A 16,857-nucleotide genomic window follows, 5' to 3' on the forward strand; every position below is an offset into this window, starting at 1 on the left:
TAATACTTCAGCATTTTAAAAGGATGATACACCATTTATTGTGTAAAATATTGAAATAAAAATGTGCTCCCAAATGCTAAAACAAAGCAGTCGTGAATGACTGATGTAGAAATGCAAATCCATGAAAATAAATTATGTATTATTTCATTTACATGCATTGTACTGCTGTTAGACCATACCAGCATAAACTGCTGAAGAGCTGTTAGAATTCTGATTCAATTAATGGAAAAACTGGTGGAAGGCAGTGTCAGTGATTCATTTTAATTCACCAAGTAGAGAAGTAGTATTAATCATTGAAAATGATCTGCGATATGGGTCATTTAAAAAGTGAATTTTGCAGATTGGGATACTTAACGGAAGGTAATGAATGTATTACATGAACCACATAGGTCCCTTCTCACAGACTACATATACCTTTGATATGAGCTGCTATTGTAGAAACTGCAGTTGAGCACCAGAACCAACTCAAAGCATGCTGTTCTAAATGAAATTAGATCCGATAGACATGGCTAAGAAATCTAACTAGGTACTGGTTTACCTAAACTGCAAATGATGTATACTTTCATATTTGCATGCATTTCTTTGAAATGTTTCTTAAGGTTTAGGTCAATGACTGCATTAAAATGAGCATTTGAAGCATACATGTGATGCTTTGCTGACTGCCTTGCAGACGTTCTGTAAAGCCTTATCATCTTTTCTCCCACAAGTCACTGGAAATGGTCCTTATTATAATTAGTTAGTTGGTATCATTGTTCCCTTGATTCTGAAAGCGATATTTGGTACAAATGAAAATGTAGCGGGAAGAGGCAGAGAGAGGAATGGGGTGGCTTCTATATGATTCACCATCCCTTGGCAACTTAAAAATATTCTAATATTAATGATTCGTTTACAACTTAATGAAAATATGCCATAATGCAATCCATTCCAAAGATTCGTAGGATGGCAAAATGTAGTCAGGCAGACACAAGAGCCTGCCTTGTGCTTGCTATACAAAAAAAAAATATATTTATATATAGATAACTATCTATATATATTTGTGCATTTACTATGTGCATTAAACAAAAAACAAAGGAGCAGTGTTCTGTATTTCTTTGAATCTTCTTTTTCGATGAGGGATGCACATTGAAATCTCTACATTTTCTCAGGAAAGACTCATAATGATATTGAAGTACAAAATAACAAAATAAATTGTTTCATACATGCAAAATAGTATCCAGATCTGTTCTGCAAACTGCCTGAGAAACAGTCTGCATGGACTTGCAGTAGAATAAGCTAAGAGCTTTCATTTTAAGCTGTCAAGATGAAATAGATACATGATTTGCAAAGCACTTGCGTAGTGCAGTTCTAGTAGCTGTAATGGTCCTAGAGAAAACTGTGGTATTTCTAGGTTGGGATCTCTTTTAAAAGACCTCAAAAAATGATGCTGTATTGCATGAGTTTTTCGAAACCACATATGCCATGTCTTTAGATGTGTGTTTTCATAAACTCATGTTCTGCCTTAGTTTTTTTGTTGGTTCTTTAAAAACTATAACAACCTACTAAGACTCTAGTAGTTACATGAGAACTAACAAAAATGTTAGACTTTTTCTCTCAGATCTACTATTTAGGACATTATTTAATAAACATTTTGGTGTGCAGAAGCTCTATATCACCATTTTTGCGAAAAAAAAATAAAAATCAAAAACCCTTTATGTGAAGAAGTCCAGAAATTAGGACAAACACCAGAAGAGGTAGGGCCAACATTGAGAGAATGTCCTGTGGGAGAACCTAATTCAGCTTTTTCTTCCTTCAGCTTCCTAAAATAGCTTCTTCATTGGTCAATCAAAAACACCCATTTAATTAGTAGGGACATTTTGTTTTTTGCTAGTTGCCGAATGTATTGTTAAATCAGGCACAAATTAGTCACCTCACTTCTTTATTATTATTATTGAGGGAATGTTTCCTTTGATGTGGCAATGATGAAACTTCTTAACAAATATTGCCATAATATTTTTATTGAGTGTGATTATACTAGAAATGAAAGTCAGTCTAATAATAAGGATGTTTATAATACATTCATAAGGGTCACAAAGATGATCAAATTTGGAGCCCCAGCAATATATGAGGCACTCCTGTGATTAATCCCTGTAACTTAATATAATCATTCCACTAGTGATTCAGAATAAGCTCCAAAAACACTGACGTATAATATTTGCTGTCAAATTTCTTCTCATGGCATGATTTCTTCCATTTAAAATCTTTTTAGAGGTATAAATACAAGTGAATAATGGCATTATATTGGCTGATGTCTTAGGAATGTTTTATGAAGTTGGAAAATCTAATGGCATTCTTATTAAAAGATACAGAGCAAATTTTGTAATACTCCTCAGGTTTTGTGAACATTATAGGGTTTTTTTTTGTGTGTGTCAGGAATCCTTGGCAAGATATTTACTTATCATTCATGTCTAGAGATGCATTTAACTATAAGGATATTGCCAACTTAATTATATACGCTTGGATGTCACACATGATTACTCTATTGCCACCTTTCCCCTACATTCATCAAAATGCTATAATTTTCACATGGATAATGTCTGTGGTAAGAAAAAGGGGTGTAGCTATGATAATTTTAGAATTACTGCATGCTTTGTATAGGTAGTTGAGAGAGACAGAGAAAGAGAGAACCTCTCTGCAAGATATTCATAGTAGTCAACTATTTATATCACTATAGGAGGGCCTGCTAGTAACTTGAAGTGAGGTTTTGGTGGTGGTGTAGGGTTTTCGGGCCAGTTTTACATGCAGAATGAGCTGTACAAACAGCACAGTACACCTCAGTGAAGAATTGTGTCATTTGGAGTGAGGAAAGTCAGACTAAGATGAGATTATTTCAATGTTCTCTCGCCCTTGCTTGATAGTGCCCTGGGAGAGAGTCCATTAAGCTAGGGCGAGAGAACATTGCAGAAATCTCATCTTTGTCTGACTTTCCTCACTCCAAATGACATCAAATCTTCACTGAGATGTACTCTGGTGTTCGTATGTCTCACTCTGCATGTAAAACTGGCCCCCTAAACCACCACCAAAACCTCACCTCGAGTTAGTAGCTGGCCCTCCTATAGCAGTATGAATAGTTATGGATGTGCAATGTTTTTCCCAAATTAGGCAATGTCAACAAAATTGCCTAATTCGGAATGGTTTGGGAGAACCAAAAAACGATTGAATTTTTTCCGAAATTTCAGAAAAATTCATTTTTTAATTAGTGTGCGCTAACTCCCGATAGTGCACACTAACTTTGCCAGGTTAGTGCGCACTATCGGGAGTTAGTGCGCACTATTGGGAGTTAGCATGCACTAACTCCAGATAGTGCACACTAACCCGAAAATCGGGGCCCCCCAAAACCCCCCCCCCCGAACCATGGGAAAAACAAAATTCCTGTGGGGGGGGGGGGGGGGGCCGAAACAAATCCCGACACAAATTTTTACCCGAAGCACATCTCTACTATATGTGCTACCCTAGAGTCTCAGTCTCTCTCTCTCTCTCTCTCAGAAATTGCATTACAGCTGTTTTGGGCATATCACACAGCTTAATGCCAGGAAAAAAAGTGTAGTTATTTCCAGTGTATGTTACACTATTGCATGGTGTAATAATGCCCCTCATTTTCATTAATCCCACCCCTTTGAATAAATTTGCATTTGCGCCATGCGCTGCGATAGCATACTTTGATGAATGGCCCTGTTTATTTGTAAAAATATAGAAAAAATGGTTTTGTGTTTACCTGCATGAATCTATTTCCTCAGCAATTCTGTTAACTCTGATCATTGTTTGTTTGTTTTTTTTTCCAATAAGTTACAAAGCTATAACTAAATTTAATTTTGAGACATTAGAAAATTACTTTTGAAGAAAGGTAGTATTCAAATTATTTGTTTCTCAAATCCTATGCATCAACCCTATATTCAAGCCAAGCAAATGGTAATTTTCCAAGTAGACCGGCTGTCCACATCATGTGCTCTGAGTAACCTATAGCATTGCATTAAGGAAGACTACCATGCAGTAGTAATCCAGTGTCTGTCTTCTTGGTGAAGGCTGATTCAGAAACCCTCTGTATGTTGGGCATCAGTAGCTTTGGGCTCCTTGTATTTGAAGAATATAGGCAAAGTAAAAGTCTCACACCTGTAAGCCTATACTGGTGTTATGTCCTAAACATTTTAGCACTGCTCTGATACAATAAATCCTTCTTTTTCTCCAACTGGTTCAACTTCAGAATAAGCAGGGTGTCCAGAACCTCTTCTAAACTTCATGGCAGGCCATCTGCTTGGACGCCGCTAAAACAGAAAGAAAAGATTTACATTGTGAACATGATTCTTAAAAACAATTACATTAAAAAAAATTACATTTTCTAAAATTGTCTTCTAATTGAAAATTGCTTATCTATGACAAAATGAGAACCACATATAAAATAGAAGCACCTCCCTAAAAGAAAAGACAAATTCTAGACTTCTACCTATTCAGACTTAATATGATAAAATTAAATTAAGCTAATTTGCATTTTGTTCAGCTCAAATTATGCTTTTGAAAATGAAATGATTCAATAACAGAAAAAAAAAAATAAAAGAAGCTAGAGCTAAGAGCAGGGACTTTTAATCATGAATTGTACAGAATTTCCTTAACAACTTAGAATTATTTTGTATCATCTGCAAGTTTGAATTTGATCACCTCACTCATTGCTCCCTTTTCCAGATCATTAATCAATATGTTAAACAGCACTGGTCCAAATTTAACAAGAGACTATATAAAACATAAATTGTCATAACTAAAATATTTTCCCATAGTAAGGTAAATATTGAGCTGTGTGTAGTTTACTTTAGATAGGAATTTACTTTGATGCCATCTCCAGCTTTGAAAAATAGGGCAGATTTAGTAAGTCAATGCTTTCTATCTCATTTTTATCACAAGACTATTGATAGTGCTGTAATATGAACTGTAGTCACAAGATGAACACCAGAATGCAATTCAATTTAGAGTTTCAAGTGAAATGAATAAATGATAGTAATACTTTCTACACTGATTAGCAGACTGGAATTCAATATTGGGTCATTAGAGTTTTTCATTTCCACTATAAAGAAAATATTCCAATTTTTAAACTTAAGGAAGCATGTACAGATATTTGTGAGAAGCAAACCTAAAATATATAGGGGGTAATGTAATATCATACATAAATTAGCTGGCAAATATGCAAATAAGTTACATCAATTTTCAATATGCATTTACAGACGTAAGTCTGCTTTGAAAATTATCCCAGTAAAACTATGCATGTGCAGAGTCAAAAATATATTTCATTTCATTCATTCATTTCATAGCTCACAGTCATTCATTAGGTTTTTACAAATTTTAAAAAATGTATTTTATTTGTTTATTCATTTACCAATATAGTCAACGAGGGAAGCAATGCAAGCTATTTTGGGCTGACATGTTTGTTTTTTTTAATCATTTTTCACAAAATTGGTGGGTAGACATCATTAAAATGGCGAAGGCATGCCAACACATCAAGACTATGTCAACGTAGCACCATAAGTGACATGAAGATCCCAAGGACCTGGATTGGGGCAAAATGGTATGCAGTGGCAGGAGTTCTCCAATGCACCATTAGAGGAGCAAAAAGGCAGCAAGACTGGCCAAATCATCCCAAGGCTATAAAAATGGAGCAAAGGGCACCAACAACAATGGCATGAATCCCAATGCTGTATGAGAGGGACAAAGCAGCACCAAGTGTGGCATGAGTGCTCAAGAGCTTAGCTGAGGGGTAATTAGATTTAAAGAGCTATAGTACAGCTTTGGTTGTTCTCTGTCCCTTCAGAAGTGATCAGGGGGAGAAATAGGGAGGCATTCCAGGATTTATTTATCTCTGATCCTGCTGTTGTACTTTCAATCCCGTGTTTCCTGCCCTTCACCCACCTACCCCTAGTTTTGTTATTCTTAAATAGTTCTATCAAGGACTTAAATTAAGTGAGTAATAATAGAATAAGTACTAACACAACACAAGTCTTTCTCACTATGATAGAATGTCTTTTCATGTTGGTACTCATGTCCCAAGGCATACCATTTGGAGAATTAAGAGTTGTCCAATTTGCATTCAGCTGTCTGCTATGAAAAATGAGCTGATTCATCTGAAAGTGGAATTGTCTAGGCTTCAAAAAGCCTCTCCTACATTGCAGTATCTAGAATATCACTCTCAAATCCCACAGAGGATTCAGAAATCCAAGAAAAAGTGGTTTACAGTGGGCTTTGTTAGAATAAGACCTGTGCCCACAGACACCCAGTCTCCTCAACTGAGCAGTATCCAGGATATCTTCCACAACTTCCACAGAAGAGACTAAAATCCAGGAATACATGGATTATGGTGGGCTCTGATAGAATAAGGCCTGTGACAAAGAGACATCTGTTATCCCCAATGATACCTTTACACAATGCTTTTTCTGCATTAGAGAATGAAGATGCTCCTGCAACAGAAAATGAAGTGTTGACTGAAAAGGAAGAAGACACCCAGAAACCCTTAAACATTAGGAAATGTTATAAAAGAGGGCACCTTCTGCTGGGACACTCAGTCATCAAAGAACTAATCTGGAACTCATTTTGAGTGGGACATAATAGTTAAATGCCTTCCAGGATCCTCAGCTTGTAGAAATGCAGACCAGGTAGTCAATGCATCTACAGAAGAAAGTAAAGATGCTAATGGGAGCACTGAGAGGAGAGAATCACCGTGCTGGTGGCTGAAAAGAATCAGTAAGTACTGCTTGGGGAAATTTTTAAAACTTAAAATTGTTGGGGAGAATTAAAACTATTGGGGTACATTATTTAGTGTGTTTGTGTGTCTGTATTGAATAGCTAGTCAGAGGACAAGCAAAAACCAGGAATTTTGTGTTTTGTATTAAATAGGTAGAAAGGCAGGCAAAAACAGAAGATTGTGGGTTTGTATTTCTCAACCCTCCCACGTGTGCATCTGATGTCAAGAGCTCCTGTCTCTCAGATAATAAGTCAAATTTCTGGAGGCTAGAGTGGCAGACCTGGAAGAGATAAGACAGACAGATAGGTGTATATATGTATCAGACCTTCAGGGACATCGTAGCCAAGTCCCAACTCCAGTCTGGCAGCCCTGGTGCTGCCTTGGAGGAGGAAGTTTTCATGATTGGAGAGCATGAACCTGGTACAGTAAGAAATGATCCTGTAGCAAGGACCTGCTCTCCAGGTGGTGCATTATCCTCTCAAACCATGATTGTGTCTCACAGAGCTACTGTCCAGGAGGGACGAGACAGGTCGGCCATCATAGTTGGTGATTCGTTTATTAGGAATGTAGACAGCTGAGTGGTTGGTGGATGTGAGGATCACCTGGTAACATGCTTACCTCATGCAAAGGTGGCAGACCTCATGCATCACCTAGATAGGATTTTAGACAGTTCTGGGGAGGAGCCAGGCTATCGTGGTACATGTGGGCATCAACGACATAGGAAAATGTGCGAGGGAGGTTCTGGAAGCCAAATTTAGGTTTTAGGTAGAAATCTGAAGTCCAGAACCCCCAGGGTAGCATTCTCTGAAATGCTCCCTGTTTGATGCGCAGGTCTCCAGAGGCAGGCAGACCTCTGGCATCTCCATGTGTTGATGAGACAATGGTGCAAGGAAGAGGGATTCGGTTTTGTAAGGAACTGGGGAACTGTTTGGGGAAGGGGGACGCTTTTCTGATGGGATGGACTCCACCTTAACCAGGGTGGAACCAGGCTGCTGGAGATAGAGCAGCTTTTAAACTAAATCAAAGGAAAAAGTCAACAGTCTCTCATCAGTGCATGGTTTGGAGGGAGGTATCTACAAAGGATACTAATGAAGCATTAGATTTAGGGCATCCCAACAGAGAGGTTCCAATAATAAGAAAAGTAGTCCAAGTGCCTGTAATTAAAAACTCACCTGAGCTAAAAAGATTCCAATTTATCCCTGTCAACTGAAAAGCAGAATGTTAATACAAACAAAAACACAGTTTGAAATGTTTGTATGCTAATGCCAGAATTCTAAGAAATAGGATGGGAGAATTAGAGTATATAGCAGTGAATGATGACATAGACTTAATTGGCATCTCGGAGACATGATGGAAAGAGGATGTCCAATGGGATAGTGCTATTACCAGGGTACAATTATATCGCAATGACAGAGAGGAGCATCTTGGTGGCAGGGTGGCACTTTATGTCTGGGATGGCATAGAGTCCAACTGGATAAAGATTCTACATGAGACTAAATGCACAATTGAATCTTTATGGGTAGAAATCTCTTGTGTGTTGGGGAAGAGTATAGTGATAGGAGTATACTACCATCTACCTGGCCAAGATGGTGAGATGGACAGTACAATGCTAAGAGAAATTAGGGAAGCAAACCAAATTGGTAGAGCAGTAATAATGGGAGATTTCAATTACCCAGAAATCAGCAGAAGCGACCTTGCACATAAGCAAGCAATCACATAAACATAGTGCAAGAACAAAGATACAGTTCCATCCAAACTTCACAATTATTTTTATTGTAAGTTCAGGTATTTATAGTTCATTTAAGTAAGGCAACTCCAATCAAGTGAACATGAAGAATATTTATAAAGTCCCCCAACGCGGTCCACGTTTCGGGTGAGCTGCATCAGGAGGGACCACAGCGAAATTTTTAGTCTTTAGAGTTGACATCAGGAGCGCTCCTGATGTCAACTCTAAAGACTAAAAATTTCGCTGTGGTCCCTCCTGATGCAGCTCACCTGAAACGCGGACCGCGTCGGGGGACTTTATAAATATTCTTCATGTTCACTTGATTGGAGTTGCCTTACTTAAATGAACTATAAATACCTGAACTTACAATAAAAATAATTGTGAAGTTTGGATGGAACTGTATCTTTGTTCTTGCACTATGTTTATGAGATTTCAATTACCCCAATATTGACTGGGTAAGTGAAACATCAGAACATGCTAGAGAAATAAAGTTTCTGGATGGAATCAATGATGGTTTTATGGAGCAATTGGTTCAGGAACCAATGAAAGAGGGAGCAATTTTAGATCTAATTCTCAATGGATTGCAGGATTTGGTGAGAGAGGTAATGGTAGTGGGGCCGCTTGGCAATAGTGATCATAATATGATCAAATTTGAATTAATGAATGAAAAGGGGACAGTAAGTAAATTCATGGCTGTAGCAATACAATTTCAAAAGGGAAACTTTGATGAAATGAGAAAAATAGTTAAAAAAATTGAAAGGTGCAGCTACAGAGGTAAAAAGTGTCAACAGGTAGAGACATTGTTAAAAAATACCATCTTAGAAGCACAGTCCATATGTATTCCTCACATTAAGAAAAGTGGAAGGAAGGTCAAACAATTGCCAGCATTGCTAAAAAGTGAGGTGAAAGAGGCTATTTTAGCCAAAAGATCTTCATTCAAAAATTGGAAGAAGGATCCATCAGAAGTAAATAGGATTAAGCATAAACATTGGCAAGTTAAATGTAAGACACTGATAAGACAGGCTATGAGAGAATTTGAAAATTAATTGGCTGTATAGGCAAAAACTCACAATAAAAACTTTAAAAAATATATCTGAAGCAGAAAGCCTATGAGGGAGTTGTTTGGACCATTAGATTTATTTATTTAAAAACGTTTTTATACCGGCATTAGTGGGTACATCATGCCGGTTCACATTGTAACTAGAGAAAGGAAAAGAAATACATCAAACAAGGGTGGGGGGTAGGGGATGAAAGGATAGAGAGGAGAAGGAAGGTTTAAACTGCAGAATAGTCATTAACAACGTAAGGTAAAAATAATAATAATAAATGCTCGTATAGTGACAAATAATATACTGTCATTAATATCAAAAGTATAAATATGAACAAGAATATGATAATGTCTGGCTGCTGGAGGTAGCAGGTGTTATGTACAATAGTTCAAAAACAGGGATCATTGGCTGGTATTACAGATAGAAGTGAACAATGGGGTTAGTCCGGATAGGCCTGTCTAAATAGCCAGGTTTTTAGTTTCTTTTTGAATTTAAAGGGGCATGGTTCAAGGCGGAGAGCTGTGGGCAAAGAGTTCCAGCGTAGGGCCGGCAATGGAGAGGGCACAATCCCTGGTATTGGAGAGTTGTGCTATTTTGAGAGGAGGCACATGAAGAGTTCCCTTATAGTTTGTTCTGGTAGGTCGATTAGGGTGAGAAAGGCTGAATGGGAGCTCAAGCCAGTTTGAGTTGTGGGAGTATATGGCTTTGTGGATGATGGTGAGGGTTTTGTAGAGAATACGAGAGGGGATGGGTAGCCAGTGTAAATCTTTAAGGATGGGGGTGATATGGTCGGCTTTGCGGGTGTTTGTGATGATTCTGGCAATGGCATTTTGGAGCATTTGGAATGGTTTGATGGTCGAGTAGGGGAGCCCTAGTAGGAGGGAGTTGCAGTAGTCCAGTTTGGAGGAGAGGGTGGCTTGTATGACAGTACGGAGGTCGTGGAGGTGTAATAAGGGTTTTAGTTTTTTTAGAACATTTAGTTTAAAGAAACCCTCTTTGAGGATGGAGCTGACATATTTCTTCAGATTTAGCTGTTGGTCTAGGATGACTCCAAGGTCTCTTACAGAGTGTTGCGCTGAGACAGATTTAAATAAGGGATCATTAGCCAGGGAGGTTTTCGGTGTGGTGTGATAGGAAATGAAGAGGAGTTCCGTTTTGTTAGTGTTGAGGGCGAGGTGAAGGTTAGTGAGTAGGGAGTTTATAGCTGAGAGGCAGGTTTTCCAGTGTTTTAAGGCGTCAGAGAGAGTGTTGTGAATAGGTATGATGATTTGGACATCATCAGCATATAGATAGAACTTTAGACCAAGGTCAGAAAGTAAGTGGCAGAGTGGTGTAAGGTAAATGTTGAAAAGGGTGGAAGAGAGAGAGGAGCCTTGTGGGACTCCTTGAGAGAGTAAGTGTGGGGTGGACATGGTATTACCTATTTTGACAGAAAACTTTCTGTTCGAAAGATAGGATTTGAACCAAAGGAGGGCTAGGCCAGAGATGCCTATGTCAGAAAGGTGGGAGAGGAGGTGATTGTGACTAATGGTGTCAAAAGCAGCGGATATATCAAGGAGGGCAAGGAGGTAGCATTGCCCATGGTCCATTCCTCTGAGGAGGTGGTCAGATAGAGTAAGTAAGAGGGTTTCCGTGTTGAGGTATTTACGGAAACCAAATTGTGAGTGGTGAAGGATCTTGTGATTTTCGAGGTAGTCCATAAGTTGTGTGTTGACTACTCTTTCCATTATCTTGGCAAGGAAAGGGAGGTTAGAGATGGGCTGAAAGTTAGCAGGGTCTTTCGGGTCTAGTGAAGGCTTCTTGAGGAGGGGTTTAACCACTGCCTGCTTGAGGGTGTCGGGGACTATACCTGTGGAGAGTGAGCAGTTAATGATGTCGGCGATCACTTTGGCTATGGAGTTCGGGATACCTAAGAGTGCTTTAGTGGGAATGGTATCAGAAGGGTGGGAGGCAGGTTTAAGTTTTTTTAGAATGGACTCGATTTCTTTAGAGGATGGGAGGTCAAGGGAAGCAAGGGTGGTAGGGGGTGAGATAGAAAGTGGTGGTGGGAGCGGATTACTGGGGAATCTGGAGAGTAGCTTCTCTACTTTACTATGGAAGTAGTGGGCTATTTCTTCACATTTGATAGAGGCTTCGGAGTCAGGGATAGAAGGTGGGATAGATTTGGTGAGACTTGCAACATATGAGAAGAGTGCCTTGGGATTATACCTATATTCATGGATTTTGGATGCACAGAAGTCTCGTTTGTGTTTAAGGGTGGTGATCCTGTAGCAATGTAGGGCTGATTTGAAGCTGGACATGTGTTGAGGGGAAGGATCTTTGCGCCATATCCGCTCCTTCTGTCTGAGTTTGTTTTTCATTGATTTAAGCTCAGACGTGTACCAAGGGTTAGTTTGTTTGGAGTCCAGAGATAGCACTCGTCTGAAAGTGGGACAAAGTTTGTTGGCAATGTCCAAAGTAATGTCAGTCCAAGAGGCAAGGGCAGTTTCTGGGTCAGAGCAATTTAGTTTTGGCAGGGAAGTGGAGAGAGCTAAGATGAGCTCATCGCTGGCACAAGTTTTTCTGGAGATGATGGTAGAGCTTTGTGTGGATTTACTGCAGGATGAGGAGGTGAGAGAGAGGTGGGATTCAATGAGAAAGTGGTCAGACCAGGGGACTGGAGTGCAGGTGGGGGTGCTCATAGATTGAATGCTGGAATTAATGAAAATCATGTCTAGAGTATGCTCAGCTTTGTGGGGGCGGAGGAGATGATTTGTTGGAATCCTATTGCATGGAGGGAGTTGAGGAAGGTTTCACAGGAAGAGGTCAGAGGTAGGGAGTCAACATGAAGATTGAAATCTCCAAGGACGATAGAAGGGGTACCAATATCAATGTTGTCAGCAATAAGTTCAATGAGGGGTGAGGGGTTGGATTCAAGAAAGGTGGGTGGAGCGTAGACTAGGCAGACTTGTAAGTCTGGGGATTTGAACAAGCCAATTTCAAGTTTAGATGGTGTGTCTAGGTGGACACGTTTGAGGTTAAGGGATTTCTTGTCTGCAAGGAGGAGTCCACCTCCTCTTTTCTTAGGTCTTGGGATGGAGAATATCTCATAGGTAGACAAGGGGAGTTGGTTAATGAGGACGACATCAGAGTCTTTTAGCCAGGTCTCAGTGACTGCACAGATGTCTGGCTTGCAGTCAGTTAAAATGTCGTCGAGTATGGGAATTTTTTTTGAAAGGGATTGTGCATTGAATAATATTACGAAGAGAGTGGTGAGGCCTAAAAGCTGTGTCAAGGGGGAGGTGAGGATGGGGACCAGGGATTTGCGCAATGGGGGTAGCTTGTGGGGGTGGGGGGAGCGAAGTCTGGAGAGGGGATGATGAATGCAAGGGATAGTGAAAGTTGACATTGTAAGCAAGTATAGGGCAAAGAGAAGGTAGGGGGAAGTGGAGCAAAGAGAGTAAGGTAAGGGAAGGTATACGTTGAGGGTAAATGTGAATAATCTCAGTGGGTTATGACTAAACCAAAAGGGTACAAAGCACAACTAAGGAGGTAATAAGGTAGCGGGACAAATATTTTTAAGGCGGGGGGGGAGGTTGGGAGGGGGGGTAGGGGAGGGCACAGGGGGGGCACAAAGGGGCACACTAAGGGGCAGGCCCCTTAGTCGCGCTCCTTCGGCGCGCGATGCCTGAGGTCTGCAGTTCAAATTAAAGCTTCCTGCCCCGTTGCTGACGTTGATGTGGGCGGGCTCGAGGGCGGGCCAAGGGCGTTGGCAAACCGCGTGGCCTGGCTTAGCAGGGCTCTCCTGGACCCCAGTGGGTCTTGTGCCGAGAGCACGGGAAGGCAGATGTCCAGGAGGGATGGCGATAGGACTCAAAAGGAAGTACCTGCGGTCTGCAGGTCAAATTAAAGCTTCCTGCCCCGTTGCTGATGTCGTCAATGTGGGCGGGCTCGAGGGCGGGCCAAGGGCGTCGGCAAACCGCGTGGCCTGGCTTAGCAGGGCTCTCCCAGACCCCGGTGGGTCTTGTGCTGAGAGCACGGGGAGGCAGATGTCCAGGAGGGATGGCTTAGATGATTGAGGTGTTAAAGGCCATCGTCAAAAAATTAAACAATATCTTTGCTTCGATGTTTACTGAAGAGGATGTTGGGGAGATAGCAATTCCAGAGACTGTTTTCAAACTGAGCATGCTCGTCATCCACATGAGGTCCCCCTTCAGTCTAGTAACATAGCAAAATATGAGTGAAAACATAAATGTGAAAATATGAGTGAAAACATAAATGAGTGAAAACATAAAAGAATAAACTCATGTGTACATATTATGTACACGAGTTTATTCTCTTTTCAAATGTAAAGCTTGTTGCTGATTTACTGTTGATTGTGAACCGAGGTGATGTTATTAACGTGCCGCGGTATATCAAAAACTTCGAAATAAATAAATAAAATAATAAAACAACAAACAAAAGGTGAACCCACCCCATGGGGAGGCGAGTGGGATTCCTGAAGACTAACATCCTGCTGTCCTAGGAAAACACCGGTTACAGGTAAGCAACTGCACTTTCTCCTAGGTCAAGCAGGATGGTAGTCCTCACATATGGGTGAATAAAAAGCTCCAGACTGTCCCCATGAACTGGAGATATCAGCAGTGACTGAACATGGTGCCAACAGGCACAACACAACTGAGGTCCTGAAGGCCAGCAAGGGATTGTCTGGTTCCCATAGAAGCTTGAAGAGGTGGGTGCAGGACTGGCATAGTTTGCGCAGGATGGATTGACCGAAGGCACTGTCCTGACGTCCATCTTTGTCCAGACAGTAGTGGGCTGCAAACGTGTGTAGAGAACTCCAGGTGGCAGCCTGACAAATTTCGACGACAGGGACTGCACGTACGTGTGCCATCAATGTCACCATATCTCGCACAGAGTGAGCCTTTGCCGGCAAGCAGGAAGCCCACCTGTGCATAGCAAAAAGCAATACAATCCGCCAGTCAGTTTGACAAGGTCTGTTTACCCACCGCCTCTCCCAGCCTGTTGGAATCAAAGGACACAATGAGCTGGGTAGATAGAAGGCCAAGGCCCTTTTACAGTCCAAGGTATGGAGAGCTCGTTCCCCTGGGTGGGAACGAGGCCTTGGAAAGAAGGTGGGTAAGATGATGTACTGATTGAGATTGAAATCAGTCACGACCTTGGGCAGAAACTTGGGATGTGTACTTAGAAACACACGATCGTGAAAGAACTTCGTGTATGGTACATATATGACCAGCGCCTGAAGCTCGCTACTCTAAGAGCCGAAGTGATCACCTCCAGGAATATGACTTTCCAGATGAGGAACTTCAGGTCGCAGGACTGCAGCGGTTCAAAAGGAGGGTGCATGAGCCACGCCAGGACCACGTTATGGTCTCAGGTCACAACCAGATGCTGCAGCGGGGGTTTCAGCTTGAGCAGGCCCCGCATGAAGTGGCCCACTAAGAGTTGCACCAAAACGGACCTGCCAACGACACCATGCTGACCATACTGAGGTGCACCCTGACAAAGCTGGTCTGAAGGCCAGACTCAGACAGATGACAGAGATAGTCTAACAGCTGGGTAAGGGGGCATGAGAAAGGATCCAGATCATGACCCGAACACCAAATGGAGAATCTTTACCACTTTAAGCTATAGGACTTCATAGTGGAAGGTTTTTGAGATGCTACCAGGAACTGGGAGACACAGTCCGAGAGCCCCAAGGGGTGGAGGGCTACGCGCTCAACATCCAAGCCATGAGGGCCAGCACCTGGAGGTTGGGATGGCACAAGATGCCCTGATTCTGTGAGATGAGATTGGGCTCTGTCCCCAGCCGGATGGGCACCCACACTGACAGGCCCCACAGGAGTGAGTACCAAACCTGTCAGAGCCATGAAGGCGCCATGAGTATCATGGTCCCCCTGTCCTGCTGAGAGGAGCAGCAGAGGTAGGTAAGCATACAGCAAGCCCTTCTCCCAGTGGAGGGAGAAAGCATTGCAGGGCAGAAGGCAGCCCCCCTGGCACCAGGGAGCAGAACTTGCTCACCTTGTGGTTGAATGGGGAGGCGAAGAGATCCACATCTGGCGTACCCCACCAGAAAAAGAATTTGGCCGCTACTTCTGGGTTGAGGGACCACTCATGTGGTTGGAAGGAACAGCTCAGGCGATCCGCTTGCACGTTGATATGGTCTGGCATGTAAGTCGCTAGGAGCAACATGCCCTGTGAAAGGTCCCAGGTCCACACCTGCACCACCTCGTGGCAGAGGAGGAATGAGCCCGTGCCCCCCTGCTGGTTGATATACCACATTGCAACTTGATTGTCTATCCGAATCAGGACTTCCTTGGATGACAACTGGTCCCTGAACGCCCACAGGGCATATTGGATTGCCAGAAGCTCCAGGAAGTTTATTTGGCAGTGGACTTCGGAGGCAGTCCAGAGACCTTGCATGTGGATATAGTTCACATGGGCTCTCTAGCTATGAGGGGAGGCATCTGTGGTGAGAATCACCTGAGGCAGAGGGGGCTGAAAGGGAAGCCCCCTTTCCAGGTTGGAGAGATCTTCCCACCAGGAAAGAGACATTCTTAGAGAGCCCGTGACAAAGGCAGGTGCCTCAAGATCCTGGGAAGCCTGCCACCACTGGGGCCATAGGGTCCATTGATCATTCCTCATGCAGAGGCGAGCCAGAGGGGTCACATGGATGGATGCCTCCATGTGGCCCAGCAGGCGGAGCAGAAGTTGAGCAGGCACCCTCTGACTGTTCCAGGCAAGGGTAGCCAGCGAGGCAAGGGCGATCGCTCGGTCTCGGGGCAAAAAAGCTTTCACTTGCACGGTGTCCAGTCTGGTGCCAATGAAGCCTAACTGGGGAGATGGACAGAGATGAGACTTGGGGAAGTTTATGATGAACCCCACTGTCTACAGCGTATGCACCATCAAGGTCAGAGCATACAAGGCTCCTGAATGGGAGTTGCTCTTGACCAACCAGTCATCCAGGTAGGGGAACACGTGCACTGAGCAATGCCTGAGGTAGGCAACAACCGCCACTAACCATTTGGTAAAAATGCAGGGGGCTGATGCCAGCCCAAAGGGCAGCACTTTGTACTGGTAATGTGATTTCCCCACTATGAAGCGGAGGTACTGTGGTGGCTGGAGATGATTGCAATGTGCGCGTAAGCCTCCTTGAGATCAAGGGAGCAAAGCCAGTCTCCTCCTCTGAGGAGCAGGATCAGCATGCCCAGAGAGACCATCTTGAACTTTTCTCCTACAAGAAACTTGTTCAATGCCCTGAGGTTGAGGATGGGGTGCAAGCCACCATTCCTTTTCGGAATGAGGAAATACCTTGAATAGAACCC

At 42.4% G+C, this 16,857-nt stretch overlaps 1 protein-coding gene across 3 annotated transcripts in view; it reads right to left on the bottom strand.

The window, feature by feature from the left end:
- Window positions 1-3,475: 3,475 nt before the first annotated feature.
- The window catches only part of PLXDC2 (plexin domain containing 2), a 968,372-nt gene continuing 954,990 nt past the window's right edge, over window positions 3,476-16,857 (bottom strand). For all 3 annotated transcript variants that reach the window (XM_029588733.1, XM_029588732.1, XM_029588734.1), the window contains one exon: window positions 3,476-4,298. In XM_029588733.1, coding sequence (XP_029444593.1) covers window positions 4,182-4,298 — 117 coding nt within the window. In that variant the 3' untranslated portion in view covers window positions 3,476-4,181. The remainder of the gene's footprint in view (window positions 4,299-16,857) is intronic.

The sequence above is a fragment of the Rhinatrema bivittatum genome, chromosome 2 (genome assembly GCF_901001135.1).
Source record: "Rhinatrema bivittatum chromosome 2, aRhiBiv1.1, whole genome shotgun sequence".
Classification (NCBI taxonomy): domain Eukaryota; kingdom Metazoa; phylum Chordata; class Amphibia; order Gymnophiona; family Rhinatrematidae; genus Rhinatrema; species Rhinatrema bivittatum.